This window comes from Schistocerca cancellata, chromosome 1, assembly GCF_023864275.1.
Source record: "Schistocerca cancellata isolate TAMUIC-IGC-003103 chromosome 1, iqSchCanc2.1, whole genome shotgun sequence".
NCBI classification, from domain to species: Eukaryota; Metazoa; Arthropoda; class Insecta; order Orthoptera; family Acrididae; genus Schistocerca; species Schistocerca cancellata.
Window position 1 is genome coordinate 900,602,460 of NC_064626.1, and position 15,780 is coordinate 900,618,239.

The 15,780-nt window shown below is 37.7% G+C and overlaps 1 protein-coding gene across 1 annotated transcript in view; it reads left to right on the forward strand.

Moving 5' to 3' along the window:
- The window catches only part of LOC126112881 (protein sidekick), a 161,733-nt gene that overhangs the window by 54,528 nt on the left and 91,425 nt on the right, over positions 1 to 15,780 (forward strand). Inside the window, exons 12-16 of the mRNA XM_049915014.1 lie at positions 231 to 532; positions 649 to 834; positions 3,605 to 3,783; positions 4,760 to 4,886; positions 7,838 to 7,969. Of these exons, the coding sequence (XP_049770971.1) occupies positions 231 to 532; positions 649 to 834; positions 3,605 to 3,783; positions 4,760 to 4,886; positions 7,838 to 7,969 (926 nt within the window). The remainder of the gene's footprint in view (positions 1 to 230; positions 533 to 648; positions 835 to 3,604; positions 3,784 to 4,759; positions 4,887 to 7,837; positions 7,970 to 15,780) is intronic.

The window sequence follows — 15,780 nt, forward strand, 5'->3', positions numbered from 1 at the left end:
CAATTTTTCTAACTTTTTGAAGCTTGTTTTATTGCTTAGCAATTTTCATTTTTCCTATATGACTCCTCCCCCCTACCCGCCCCTCTTCTGTGGCTTCTTAATTCATTGCATATATATGTTTTGTGTTTTGAAATATTACTCATCATTTTAAAATGAGAACTGTATAACACTAGAATGTTTTATGTAAAACTTTAAGATATTCCTAATTAAAATGTATTAATTAATTACAGGAAAATAGTTTTGGGCAACAGTCAAAGAATATCAGTGCAAGATGATGGTATGCTGGAGATACAGGCAGTGAGAGCTGCAGATGTTGGTGATTATACTTGTGCAGTTACATCTCCAGGTGGTAATGACACTCGATCTGCGCATCTGAGTGTCATAGAATTGCCATTTGCCCCAGTAAACGTGAAAGCCGTGAGATTGGATACAAATACACAGAGAGCTGTAAATGTTAGCTGGTCACCAGGATTTGATGGAAATAGTCCAACTCTCAAATTCATTGTACAGAAGAGAGAAGTATCAGACATAGGTCAGCACGATTATAACTTACTTGCTATATTTATCGATTGCTAGCATTGACAATTTCAAATAAGTCTTTATTATGGCAAAGAGCATTCCTTGATGAAATACTGACTGATGTTTCAGATTTGATTGCAGATCCCCTTCTCAACTGGGTGACTGAATTAAGCAATGTCTCAGCACAACAACGCTGGATACTTCTAACAAACCTCAAGGCAGCAAGTTCATACCAGTTCAGAGTTAGTGCAGTTAACAGTGTTGGAGAAGGTTCACCATCAGAACCAAGCAATGTAGTACATCTTCCTCAAGAAGGTAATTCACTTTCTTCAATTTGGTTGCCACTACACAATAAATCCATATTAATAAAAACTGTTCTTCTTTTGGGATTGAAAGTATAAAACAGTTGAGTTAAGTAATAAATGAAAGCTTACATTGTAAGCTTCATTATTGCCTTCAAATGCCATACATTATAATAAATAAAAAGTTATTAAAGTCCAACAGTTCATTCAAAAGATGTTTTTGTTTCTTTGTGTATTACAGCCTTTATTAGGGTATTCTCAAGTGAGGTTTCCTTTTTAATAGAGTTAACAGATGTTATTAATGCTGGTATCAATGATATATGGGAAAATTTTTGGAAAATATCACATGTTAATTATTTTCAGCCATCTTTAGATATATTTATACATGGCTGTTTCTGTCATTAACACAACATGCCAAAGGTACAAATTACAGATCCACCGCAACATTCTGTGTTTGCTGTTATTAACAATCTGATTTGGATAATTAATGTTCTTCTATGTATTGGAATTCATTGCTGATCACAATATTATAGAAATTTTAGCTCTTTACTGAGCTACATTGATTGTAAATGTTTGTGTGTAGTGGTGTATTGATTGTCAGAGGTAGCTTGCATTTTTGCTTTTGTGGAAGAGTTTAACTCGAGTTATCAGTGCCTAAAAATACCCCAAGGCTTGTTTTTTCTATTTGTGTTCCCATTCTTAGTAGTTATTTATGTTTATCTGGTTGATAAGGAGGTTTATCTGTATGTGGCCATTGGTTACACATGATGAAGACATAGCTCATGTGTTCACAAATGACGCCAGCTACTACGTTTCAGAGGCCCTCCTTGATTTTTTAATCAGTAGAATTAATTTATGATGACAATCTTACATATGGGGTGGAAGTACAGCAAATAAATTGTAGCATAATTCCCAGAAACTACCGCAGTCCTCTTTGTACTGGAGTTATTTGGATGGGTTAAAACAGAGGCTCAGACAAGTCTGTGACTGTGTAATAAAATGGAACACCTACAGCCATCCTTTCGATGTTATTTATTATATGGCTACCAATTGTTGTGATTCAATACACCATCATCAGGTTTTAACTGATACTGAGGGGGTTAATTCCAGTCATATACATGATTTCGTCAGTGGCCAACAACTATGAACTGGTTTCCATAGACTGTAACAGTGGTGTTGTGTCTCCAGCCATCAGCAGTTAGTAGTTGATGGTTTGACAGCTGGAGACACAACATTGTTGTTACAGTCTATGGAAATCAATTCAGAAGTATTGGCCACTAATGGAGTTGAAGGCCTGAAGATGGTGAATTGAATCACAGAAACTGGTAGCCATATAATAAATAACATCAAAAGGACGGCTGTAGGTGTTCCATTTTATTACATAAGTGAACAGCCAAAGTTCTTCAGAACCATCAGTCAGAAGGATAGAAATATAAAAATGTCTGTGACTATCTCAGATGCAGTTTTCTGGACTTCTGTTAGCACAGTGTAATTGTAGAGCCACACCCTCCACCTCACCTCCCCCATAGTAGTTCAAGCACATGCTACACTTAGGCATGCTCAGGGGGTGGGGTGCATTAGATTAGAGGAGCTTCTCCATAAATGCATTGATTGGTTTATGTGCCTTATTTGGAGAGGTGTAGATCAAGCATATGAAATACAGAGAGGAACATACGTCTTTTCAGGAAAGAAAGAGAAAATGTTATTCCTATGGTGCACATGTCCAGTGCACTGGACAGCTGTTAATGGTCACTTCTTTGGTGTTACCCATTAGTCCTGAGGCCACATATGCATGTAGGGAACAGCACCAATAGGGAATGCCCAATGAAGTGGATTTCATGCATTTGCAGCCTCAGGATTGATTGAAAACAACTGTCCACTGTCACTCCATGTGTTTTATATGTTATTAGTTACCAGCAGGAGGGTCCACAGTGAACTCTCAAAGTTAGTCTCACTTATTAACAGTAATTATACCCTCATAGTATTAAGAACAGGAAGTTTGCTAAAACCAGAGAGCAGTAGTAATGAAGTACTAAATTCTGACTGGTATATATACCACAAGGAAAGGCTTGGAACCAATGATGACAGCATACTAATTGCTGTAAGGAACCTGTAGGTATCTAGTGAGCTTATTACAGATCCTAAATGGAAAGTAAATGTGAATGAAGATAAGCATCAAAGGCGAGTAAAATGTTGTAACCAGAACACCTGCTTCAGGAGATATAGTGGCAAAATGTTTTAGAGGAAACTTACAGATTATTCTGCATGAATGTCTTGCCTATGCTATAGTAATGGGGGAGAGGGGGGGGGGATATGCCAGCTACAGACTGGGTGATTCTTATAATTAAAGGAGATGTCATTGGACAGGAATTCATGTGAGGTTATTCTAAGCATTATTTCTGAAAATTGCCTTGAAGAAAAACTTAGTCAGCAAACTGGCTAATGGAGGTAATGCTGCTGATCTCCCAGTGACAAGCAGTCTCAGACTTGCACTTCTACTGCTGGGTGTAAACACCCAGTGAAGGAGGTTGAGACTTGTCCTCCTGGATGCTCTTATGGCCAAAACTTTTTTAATACCTTTCGGTGTACAAAGAACCACCCAGTTGTTTGTATGAAAAATGATACAACTGCTGTAAAATCTCCATCAAGACATGTATTTAACATTATATCTAAAGAAAAATGGTGTTAACAGTGACAACCTTAGAGCAGGGATCCCTACTCCCACAGAGAGAGAAAATTCATTTTTACTTGGAGATCACATTTATTTGTTTTAATATTCACAGCTCCATCAGGTCCTCCAGTAGGATTTGTTGGTACAGCAAGATCACCATCTGAGATCATAACGCAATGGCAACCACCATTAGAAGACCATAGGAATGGACAAATTTTGGGATATGTTATACGTTACAGGTTGTATGGTTACAATGAAAGTCCTTGGACGTACAAAAATATTACAAATGAGGTAAGAGTGTGATAATGATTGATGATTAAATTAGTAATTTGTATAGTTACTTCTGTATAATGCAGATAATGGCAACCATCTGTGACAAATACTTTTCACAATTTTGTGTGTGTGTGTGTGTGTGTGTGTGTGTGTGTGTGTGTGTAGTTTCTTAGTTCTAAGGAAGGATATTGTTCAAAAGCAAGTCTTGTTTATGTGCCTGTTGATCACTTAACACTTCTACTTATACTTTATGGCTTAGCTACACTCCTTCCACTATGCACTTTAGAAACAGAGTATTTTTGTGTCACATGTCATCAGCATGCACTGATGCCTTCCTCTGTTTCTCAAGACATTTCCTTCACTTTAACCATCTTCTGCGTTCGATCTTATGATTACACTTTTATTCCTGCTTGTTTCTTTTGCATGGGTTTCTTCTTATTTCATGACTCATTTAACAACCACGTTATTTGTTACAAAAGTCATATTATTGTTCTTCTATTTCTCTTGTAAGTGTTTTTGTACCTATAGTGTAAATCGTTCTTCTTATGATGGTATTGGCAACTACTATATATCACTTCAAAGACTAAAATAAGAATTATTTACATTATTATTAAAGTAATAATCCCAGAATTTGAATAGAGTGGATAGACAGGTTAGACAGTTTGGGCCGAATTTGAAAGCACTCTCTCTGTCAACGAGTCCTCTCTGGTGTCTTCTTAAAACAATAATGAACTTACCACTATTCATAATATTCTGCTGTATATTCCTTATAATTTGCTCAATTGGTTTCTCCTTACTTTTTCATGACAACTTTCTGTTCCTTGGATTTTGAATTTGTGCACTAGTCTTCAGAAAATTCTGAAATAAGTTTTTGGGTTATCACACTTACCAAGTTAAAGACTAAATATGTTTTTGTGTGGGGGAGTGAGCTGTGTTATGCATTGTGAAATTAAGAAAAAAGACAGTCGTTAGAAATTTTCAATTTCTTTTCAAGGCTCAGAGGAGTTACTTAATACAAGAACTGATCACGTGGAAAGACTACATTGTTCAAATAGCTGCTTATAACAATATGGGTGTTGGTGTTTACAGTGAAGGAATGAAAATAAAAACAAAGGAAGGAGGTAAGCTGTTCATTTCCATGTTTGCATCTCCCAGCTTTTATTTTTAATATATTACAGTATATCATTCGTAGTATTTTGTGCATCAAAGTTGTTTTGGTTTTATTCGCGTATGAAAATAACAGGAAATAAGTAACATGAATAATTATCTACATACTGTCTACAAATTTAATTTGAAATTACAACAAATGTGCATTTAGAAACAAATTTTTTGTCTTCAGAGTTGACATTGGTCATTTTAAATCACCCATAGTTATTTTTAATATTGTAACACTCTGACTGACATGTATGTGAGGTGGTGCCCTCAGCTCGTATAAGTTAAAATACCATAGGATTTTGTCCTATCATATTCACTTTAAATTCTGATGATGGAAAATATGTTCTAAATATAGTTCAGTTATTATATTCGTATTTGTTGAAATCATCTAAAGGAGATTTTTTCCAGTAAAAAATGGAAGAATCCACTGGCACACTTTCTTCTCTGTTACACATTTATTTATTTGCTGTTCAGTTTTCAGACACTATCGTTGCTTTAGTTTAAATGGATAGTGAGATACGGGATTGTACTAATTATACTCTTACCAGTAAAAGATAAAAGCCATATATTGATGTGAGACTGAAGATCAGAACTTATCAGTTTTCTGTTACAAAACAAGATTACTGCTATGTACACTAACAGGTTTACAAGGACATATTACAAAAAGAGCGTTTCTCTACTAATAAGTGCTTCGGTTTATTCTCTAAGGTATTTAGATTAGCTATCTTAAAATCATATTGTAGTCTATTATACAAAATTGTCCCTGCTGTATGTGGACTGCAGTCTCCAGCCTGTTATTAATTGTTATTAATCTGTTTCTTTTTTACGTAAATGACCTACCACTTGCTATTGATGTTCATTCAGTCTTATTTGCTGATGATACATCAGTTCTAATTGAAAATGAGGCATCTGAAAATATTCCAGAAAAAGCCAAAAATACTTTAGAAAAACTTGAATCTTGGTTCTGTCAAAATGGACTAAAACTAAATGTAACTAAAACCAAAATGATGCAATTTGAAGCTAAATCAGTAGAAAGGAGTGAAATAAAGATAACTTGCAATGATCAGGATATAACAGAAGCAAACCACGTGAAGTTCTTAGGCCTAAATCTTGACAAAAATTTAAATTGGAAGGTACACATAGATTACTTAGCAAATAAACTGAACAACTTAGCATTTGCAATGTGTATTTTGTCAGGTGCCACAAACATGGATACCAGAAAGACAGTTTATCACTGCTACTTTGAGTCAGTTATTCGTTATGGCATAATCTTCTGGGGAAATTCAGCAAATGTCACTAGGCTCCTAGTATTACAAAAGAAAGTAATTAGAAACATGTTGTTGCAAAAAAACGGGAATCCTGTCGACCACTGTTAAAAAATTTAAAAGTACTATCTATCCCCTCACTTTACATATATGAGATGGTGGTGTTCCTATATAGAAATCAACATACACTAGACAATTTCCGTTTTGACCACAACTACAGCACTCGCCACAGAGATAACTTCAAACTTCCAACACATCATTTAAAACTTTATGCCCAAACACCAGAGTATATGGGGTTAAAAATTTTCAATAAAATAAAAGGCAGTAATATATTTAAAATGGAGATTGGTTCACTGAAAAGATTGCTCTTTACTCTACTGGTGGAAAAGTGTTATTATTCTGTCGATGAATTCATTGAGGACAGCTTCACAATCTGAACACAGGGATTGTAATACATTTATTATTTTATGTACATGTGTAGCTGAAACTTAGAAATGTAAAATATAATGTAAACTTTTGTATTTCTCTTAAAAAAGTGAAAAAAGTTTCTTTTGTAAACCTTGACATGTCTCCTGTACATCAAATCAAATGATTTGAAAATTGTATGTAATGAGATGAATAAACCACATAACACATAACATAACATAATATTCTGTGAAAGTTTTCCCTTTCAGTGTGTTGAAATTATGAACATTACTGTTTATTACATTATGTACTGGATATAGTTTCACAAACTTCATCGCTTGCAGGATATATCTAGAGCAGATGGTAAGTACGCGGCTAATCCGGAAAGTAAGGTTACAAGAATTTTTTGAAGTACAAAAATTTATGAAGTGCAAAAAATGAATTTTGTACTACATAAATTGTAGTACAGGTCTTGCATTATTTTTCCATATTATCACCATTTACCTCAATACATTTTGTCATCTGTGGGACCTATTTTTTGATTCCTGTGTCATAGACATCTCCCGCTGTTTTTTTCACCAGTTCTTCATTTCGATTTTCACACTGTTGTTGTCAGAAAAGTATTTTCCATGAAAGTGTTCCTTCAATTTAGTGACAGATGATTGTCACTAGGTGTGAGATCGGAGCTGTGAGAGGGGTGGCTTAAAACATTCCTACCAAATGTAGTCAACAACTCTTGTGTTGCATGAGCTGTGTGCAGGCGTGTGTTGTCATGAAGGAGACAGACTCCCATTGTCAGCATCCCATGACTTTTGTTTTGTATGGCTCTGCGAAGTTTCTTGATAGTCACACAATATCTCGCAGAATTTATTGCTTCAGCTCTTCCCAAAAAATCATCAAGGAGAATCTCTTTTCTGTCCCAAAACATTGACACCATGATTTTGCTTGCTGTTTGCTGAATTTGAATTTTTTGGCTGAAGGAGAACAAGTATGATGGCGGGGTTTTGGCCTCCTCTTCTTCTTCTGGGTGGATTAACATCTCTTCAGTAGGGGGCTCTGGAGCATCCAACAGTTCACTAAAATTTTCTACCCAATGTTTCAATATCTGTTGGTCACCAGTAAGTATTTCCCCATTTTTATTTTACATGTGTTTGTCTTTCAGTATTAATTTTCTGATAGAAGTGATGTTTCTTTGATTTTTGTTTCCATGGAGTTTTTCAATACAGCTAATTTTGTTTTATTTTCAGTGCCAGAGGCAGCACCAACAAATGTGAAAGCAGAAGCAGTTAGCTCCACCGCAGTGAAAGTTTGGTGGAAACCACCAGACCCACAGAAAATTAACGGCTTAAATCAGGGGTATAAGCTACAAGCATGGAAAGGTAAATACATCCCTTAATTATATGCAAAGTCTTTTCTTGCACAATGTAAATAATTCAGGAGTAAAGGAGACAACTCACAAACAGCAGAAGTGTTGATTCATTGACAGGTACATAAAAAAGAATGAAAATGTTGTTAGCTTTTAGACAAATCCATTGACAAGCTAGAGGACACACACACACACACACACACACACACACACACATACACACCTCCATGCAACAACATTGTGCCAACTGAACCCACAGTGCCAGGACTGGAGTTCAGCAGGTAGAATGAGGGGTTGTGTTGATTTATGTGTTTAGAGGGAGAAAAGAAGCAGGAGGCAGTAGAAGGGTTAGGGAAGGGCGCTGACATCTCAGAGGGAGGTAGCAAGTGGACAGGATAGGAGTGCAGGAGGAAGAAGCAGCAAGTACATGGGGTAGAGAAGTGACACACAAGCACTGAAACCAGTTAGTTTGTGTGGTGCACAGTGATGATGACATAGAGGAATTGATTAGCAACAGGTGACAGGATGTAGGAAGGGGAGACTCACACGTAGGAATGGAAGACTCTTGAGTAAAGAATGTGGGTGCAATGAGTTAGCGGAGATTGAGGTCAGGATGATTTTCTGAGTGAAGGACATGTTGCAAGAATAACTCCCATCTGCATAATTCAGAATAGCTGGTGCTGGGGGGAAGGATCCAAGTGATGCGGGTTGTGAAGCGGCCACTGAACTTGAGAATGTTGTGTTCAGCAGTGTGTTCCACTGTTTGTTGGTCATGCCCACATAAAATGCTGTGTAGAGTCTGCAGCAGAGCTGTACAGACTAATTAGTACCACAGGCCACAAAACTTTCACTGTTACTACATAATTGCCCCAGAAAAAATTTGTTAGTTCTCTAATTTTTCCAAAATATTCATTTTATTTAAGTTTTACATGTTTTTTATATTATCATTGACCTATCATCATGAAGTAAATGCCTGTAGGATCACAGAGACATATAAAACTGCTGCTAATCTTTGTTACAAAAAGCTCAGCACAGCAAAGAGTCGGCTGATAAAAGCTTACTGATCAAAGTATGTACTGTGAAGTACATGGACCACTTATAGCTAAACAATATTGTTTCTGGTGTGTCTGTAGAAGGTTCCACAAGAAAGATATCGAGGTATAAGTTGAATTTGAAATATATTGTAACAAACATAAACTATCTTATCTGACGTGACCTACTATCTTATCTGACGTGACCTATGTTGGAACACAATAATTGAAAACAAGTCACTTCTTGATTAATGTAAGAACAAAATAATACCTGAAGGTTGTAGGCCTGAAAATGCGACAGTAAATTGAATGCTTCAAAGTCCAATGCCCGTACGCTAATTGTGCTGCAATCAAAGTCTGAAAGGAAAATGAAAAAGCTTAAGTTCCAAGAGAATGAGCAAAAGTTAAAGTCCCAGAAGAATGCCCTAAAGGTTAAGTTCAGTATACCACCAATGGAAAGTAAAGACTAATATTACAAAGTTGAATTGCTGGTCATGGCATTGAAGGCCATATCTCTTCGGTGTAGAGGCCTTGAATGGTGTAGGGCCATAGCTGGCAGCTCCTGGATGCAAAGGTCGACACGGATGGCATCACTGTCATAGCAGTGACTCCTGATTGTGGGAATGCTTTCGCAGTCAACACCTGGCCTAGAAAACTCACTGGAGTATGGCCCAGTCGCCAGCTTAAATACTACCTGGGCACCAGGATACTGTAGGTACTTCTTTCAGCCACGTGGCCTATGGAGGAGAAAAGGGTCACAAGCCAGTGATCTTTGATGGTGCTTGGGTTGCCAGCTGGTTGCCACGCGGATCATGGTCATCCCTCAACTGTCGTCTGAAGAGTTGTCTCCTGCAAGGCCTGTATCCATATAATCTGTCTGTGTTGTTGGTTGCTGGCTGAGCAGCCGCCAGGCCTCAGCAAAGCAGGTTTGTGCTATGGTTGCATGCCAGTGTCAGGCTATTTGTACTTGTGTACAGCCAAAAATATTCAGATCTGGTTTTTGTTGGGCACCACTAAGTGCTGATCCAAACTAGTGAGATAAATGTGAGGAATAAGTATGAGGAGGAATAATTAGATAATCATCAGGATATGGAGATATACAAACCAATGCTATTCTTATGACTGTGTCCTATTTTTCTCTTCGGAGGCCGAATGAGCCTAACACACAATGTCACAACAATGCTACACACATAGCGATCAACGCAAAGTGTTGTTGTTGTTGTGGTCTTCAGTCCTGAGACTGCTTTGATGCAGCTCTCCATGCTACTCTATCCTGTGCAAGCTTCTTCATCTCCCAGTACCTACTGCAACCTACATCCTTCTGAATCTGTTTAGTGTATTCATCTCTTGGTCTCCCCCTATGATTTTTACCCTCCACGCTGCCCTCCAATACTAAATTGGTGATCCCTTGATGCCTCAGAACATGTCCTACCAACCGATCCCTTCTTCTGGTCAAGTTGTGCCACAAACTCCTCTTCTCCCCAATCCTATTCAATACTTCCTCATTAGTTATGTGATCTACCCATCTAATCTTCAGCATTCTTCTGTAGCACCACATTTCGAAAGCTTCTATTCTCTTCTTGTCCAAACTATTTACCGTCCATGTTTCACTTCCATACATGGCTACACTCCATACAAATACTTTCAGAAATGACTTCCTGACACTTAAATCTATATTCGATGTTAACAAATTTCTCTTCTTCAGAAACGCTTTCCTTGCCATTGCCAGTCTACATTTTATATCCTCTCTACTTCGACCATCATCAGTTATTTTGCTCCCCAAATAGCAAAACTCCTTTACTACTTTAAGTGTCTCATTTCCTAATCTAATACCCTCAGCATCACCTGACTTAATTCGACTACATTCCATTATCCTCGTTTTGCTTTTGTTGATGTTCATCTTATATCCTCCTTTCAAGACACTGTCCATTCCATTCAACTGCTCTTCCAAGTCCTTTGCTGTCCCTGACAGAATTACAATGTCATTGGCGAACCTCAAAGTTTTTATTTCTTCTCCATGGATTTTAATACCTACTCCAAATTTTTCTTTTGTTTCCTTTACTGCTTGCTCAATATACAGATTGAATAACATCGGGGAGAGGCTACAACCCTGTCTTACTCCCTTCCCAACCACTGCTTCCCTTTCATGTCCCTCGACTCTTATAACTGCCATCTGGTTTCTGTACAAATTGTAGATAGCCTTTTGCTCCCTGTATTTTACCCCTGCCACCTTTAGAATTTGAAAGAGAGTATTCCATTCAACATTGTCAAAAGCTTTCTCCAAGTCTACAAATGCTAGAAACGTAGGTTTGCCTTTTCTTAATCTTTCTTCTAAGATAAGTCGTAAGGTCAGTATTGCCTCACGTGTACCAGTATTTCTACGGAATCCAAACTGATCTTCCCCGAGGTTGGCTTCTACTAGTTTTTCCATTTGTCTGTAAAGAATTCGTGTTAGTATTTTGCAGCTGTGGCTTATTAAACTGATTGTTCGGTAATTCTCACATCTGTCAACACCTGCCTTCTTTGGGATTGGAATTATTATATTCTTCTTGAAGTCTGAGGGTATTTCGCCTCTTTCATACATCTTGCTCACCAGATGGTAGAGTTTTGTCAGGACTGGCTCTCCCAAGGCCGTCAGTAGTTCCAATGGAATGTTGTCTACTCCGGGGGCCTTGTTTCGACTCAGGTCTTTCAGTGCTCTGTCAAACTCTTCACGCAGTATCGTATCTCCCATTTCATCTTCATCTACATCCTCTTCCATTTCCATAATATTGTCCTCAAGTGCATTGCCCTTGTATAGACCCTCTATATACTCCTTCCACCTTTCTGCTTTCCCTTCTTTGCTTATAACTGGGTTTCCATCTGAGCTCTTGATGTTCATACAAGTGGTTCTCTTATCTCCAAAGGTCTCTTTAATTTTCCTGTAGGCAGTATCTATCTTACCTCTAGTGAGATAAGCCTCTACATCCTTACATTTGTCCTCTAGCCATCCCTGCTTAGCCATTTTGCACTTCCTGTCGATCTCATTTTTGAGACATTTGTATTCCTTTTTGCCTGCTTCATTTACTGCATTTTTATATTTTCTCCTTTCATCAATTAAATTCAATATTTCTTCTGTAACCCAAGGATTTCTACTAGCCCTCATCTTTTTACCTACTACCAAAGTAGAAAGCACCAATCAGCTGGTGTCAACACCCCCTCCCCCCTCCATCCCCATCCCTCCCATGCTTCACCTCTCGCCACTAGCTACGCACACACGCGTTGCTCCTACCTGTGTTCAGGCACACAGTTGTGAAAGAGAGTTGGTTTGCGCCGTGCCTTCACTATTACATTGTTAAATCTTTATAAGTCTCACCAAAACACCCAAAATTATTGAATAACTTCCAGTTTTTTTGTTCCAGAAGAATGGATAACTGTTTATTTTGTTTAGTGAGGAGCTTTTAGTTTATTTTGAAAGGAAGAAGGCTGAACAGTTAAGAAGATAGATTACATAGTTGCTAACATAATTGTCAAATTGTAAGGCCATTGACTGATTGTTTTTGTTTTTTATTTTTACTTTTTAGTTTAAGCACAGTATAAGGTTGGTCTCCCAGAAAACTGACTGATTGTTAATAGTAAACAACTGAAAATACCAAACTGACTGCATTTCTATTTAAAATAGGTAGTGCAGTATTTAGGGCAAAAAGTCCAGCAGAATGTAATGCCAAGGCCGGCTTTTCTATTTTTGAACCTGGCAAGCCTTTTTCCCTGCCATATTTAGCTCATGATGCTGTGTATGTATTGTTGTCACCCCAAATTTCAGTCCCATAAAGCAAGTGCAAGTCTAGTAATCCATAGTGTATTTTTTAAGGACAGGAGGAGTCACTTTATTTGTGATACATTTTAATGAGCAAATGTTGCAGATAATGTTTTTACAGCTGGAGCTGATAAGATCTTTTCATATAAGATGTTCATAAATCACACCACATAAAAATTTACATTTATGAAATGTTTTAACTGTAGACAGTGATGTCCACTCGAGATTGATTATATGTAAAATAGGGGAAAGACAACCATTCACCCATAGCAAATTGATGTGTGGAGCTCCATGCATCGATCCGCTATATGTGAGTTGTTGCCTTTCTCTTATTTTACATATTGCCCCATTCAGGAATTTCCATTATTGAGATTGGCTTAATTTAACAAGAACTTCACTACAGCAATCTTGTCCTTATTCATCAATGCCAACAGCCCAGTATTGCTACATCTAAGGAATTGTTTGTACTCTGCGACTAAAAAGTGTGTACATGGGGAGAATATATGTTGAAGTAATAATAAATCTTATGATTAGACATTATGTGATCAACTGCAGGTAATAAAGGATGCATCATCAGCTTAATTCTGTAAATTTGAGTTTTGTGGCTGTTTTACATCAGTAATATATACAAGAAACAAAAATGGCCCAGGAATACTTCCCTGTCAGGCTCCACAGTTGAGAAATTTGTATGTTGGTTAACCTTCAGTCTTATGACAGACTTTAGTGTATTGTCTTCTATCTCAGATTATGTTAAAAGTACTGCAAGATCCTCAGAATCAAAGTCCTTAGACAAATTTAGAAAAGTCCCAGTGACTTTGTTTCCTTTATCCAGTCTGTTTAGCAGTTCATGGAAGAACTGCTGTTACGATGGATTAGCCTTTCCAGCACTCATGCCATGCTGTGAGTTTTTTAGTAGGTTGTATTCTACATCTTCATCTACATCCATACTCCGCAAGCCACCTGACGGTGTGTGGCAGAGGGTACCTTCAGTACCTGTATCGGTTCTCCCTTCTATTCCAGTCTCGTATTGTTCGTGGAAAGAAGGATTGTCGGTATGCCTCTGTGTGGGCTCTAATCTCTCTGATTTTATCCTCATGGTCTCTTCGTGAGATATACGTAGGAGGGAGCAATATACTGCTTGACTCTTCGGTGAAGGTATGTTCTCGAAACTTTGACAAAAGCCCGTACCGAGCTACTGAGCGTCTCTCCTGCAGAGTCTTCCACTGGAGTTTATCTATCATCTCCGTAACGCTTTCGCGATTACTAAGTGATCCTGTAACGAAGCACGCTGCTCTCCGTTGGATCTTCTCTATGTCTTGTATCAACCCTATCTGGTACGGATCCCACACTGCTGAGCAGTATTCAAGCAGTGGGCGAACAAGCGTACTGTACCCTACTTCCTTTGTTTTCAGATTGCATTTCCTTAGGATTCTTCCAATGAATCTCAGTCTGGCATCTGCTTTACCGACGATCAACATTATATGACAATTCCATTTTAAATCACTCCTAATGCGTACTCCCAGATAATTTATGGTATTAACTGCTTCCAGTTGCTGACCTGCTATTTTGTAGCTAAATAATAAAGGATCTATCTTTCTGTGTATTCGCAGCACATTACACTTGTCTACATTGAGATTCAATTGCCATTCCCTGCGCCATGTGTCAATTCGCTGCAGATCCTCCTGCATTTCAGTACAATTTTCCATTGTTACAACCTCTCGATACACCACAGAATCATCTGCAAAAAGCCTCAGTGAACTTCCGATGTCATCCACCAGGTCATTTATGTATATTGTGAATAGCAACGGTCCTATGACACTCCCCTGCGGCACATCTGAAATCACTCTTACTTCGGAAGACTTCTCTCCATTGAGAATAACATGCTGTGTCCTGTTATCTAGGAACTCCTCAATCCAATCACACAATTGGTCTGATAGTCCATATGCTCTTACTTTGTTCATTAAACGACTGTAGGGAACTGTATCGAACGCCTTGCGGAAGTCAAGAAATACGGCATCTACCTGTGAACCCGTGCCTATGGCCCTCTGAGTCTCGTGGACGAATAGCGCGAGCTGGGTTTCACATGACCGTCTTTTTCGAAACCCATGCTGATTCCTACAGAGTAGATTTCTAGTCTCCAGAAAAGTCATTATACTCGAACATAATTTACAGAAGAAATATCCCATTTGGACTTGCCAGGCACTGAGGTCAATAAAATTGGCCTGTAATTATTTACGTCAGTGGTTGCTCCCTTTTTATATGCTGACCATATTTCATTGATTTTTCAAAAGACTAAACTGCCCCTTGACTGTATAGTACTGTGTTTTGCTTCATACTATCTAGATTTCGGCTTTTATGCCATTATCAAATACAGTGCTGAAAGTTAGACTACTGGACTGGTTTACCAAATATGATGTGTTAATGGTCTAAGAACTTGTAGCATTTACTCGCCAGTGGCACAAAAGCCGAAAGCTAAATAGTACAGAAGAAAAATACAGTAATATACAGTCAAACAAAGATTTATTATTTCAAAAAATACTACATGACTGGTTTAGCTCCATGAAAAATTTATATCAGTGAACTGTAAAAGGTCAGAAAAAGTCCCTGAGTGGCTAGCCAACTAAACTGAGTTATTGATTTTATTAAATCATTTGTGCATTCTCTAAATAATGTAGGTGATATGTCATCCCATCCACAATATGCTTTAATTTTGAGTTCTGAAATGTTATGTATTACATATACATTCATATACAACAGAATGCCTCTGAAGAGCAACAAAATTGGGAAAAAAGCTGCCTAACAGTTGCACAACCAGAACTAATATGTGCAAGGCAAATCATTTTCAAAACAAATAACATTGCCAAAATAGATGGAATACTCAAAATAGGAATAAGAAAAATCAGAATGTGCATTTACAAAATTGCCAAGAAAACGGACACTGCTGACTATCTCCTAAAGGAAGAGGCTACAAGGAAATGCAACCTCTAATAAGCGTCA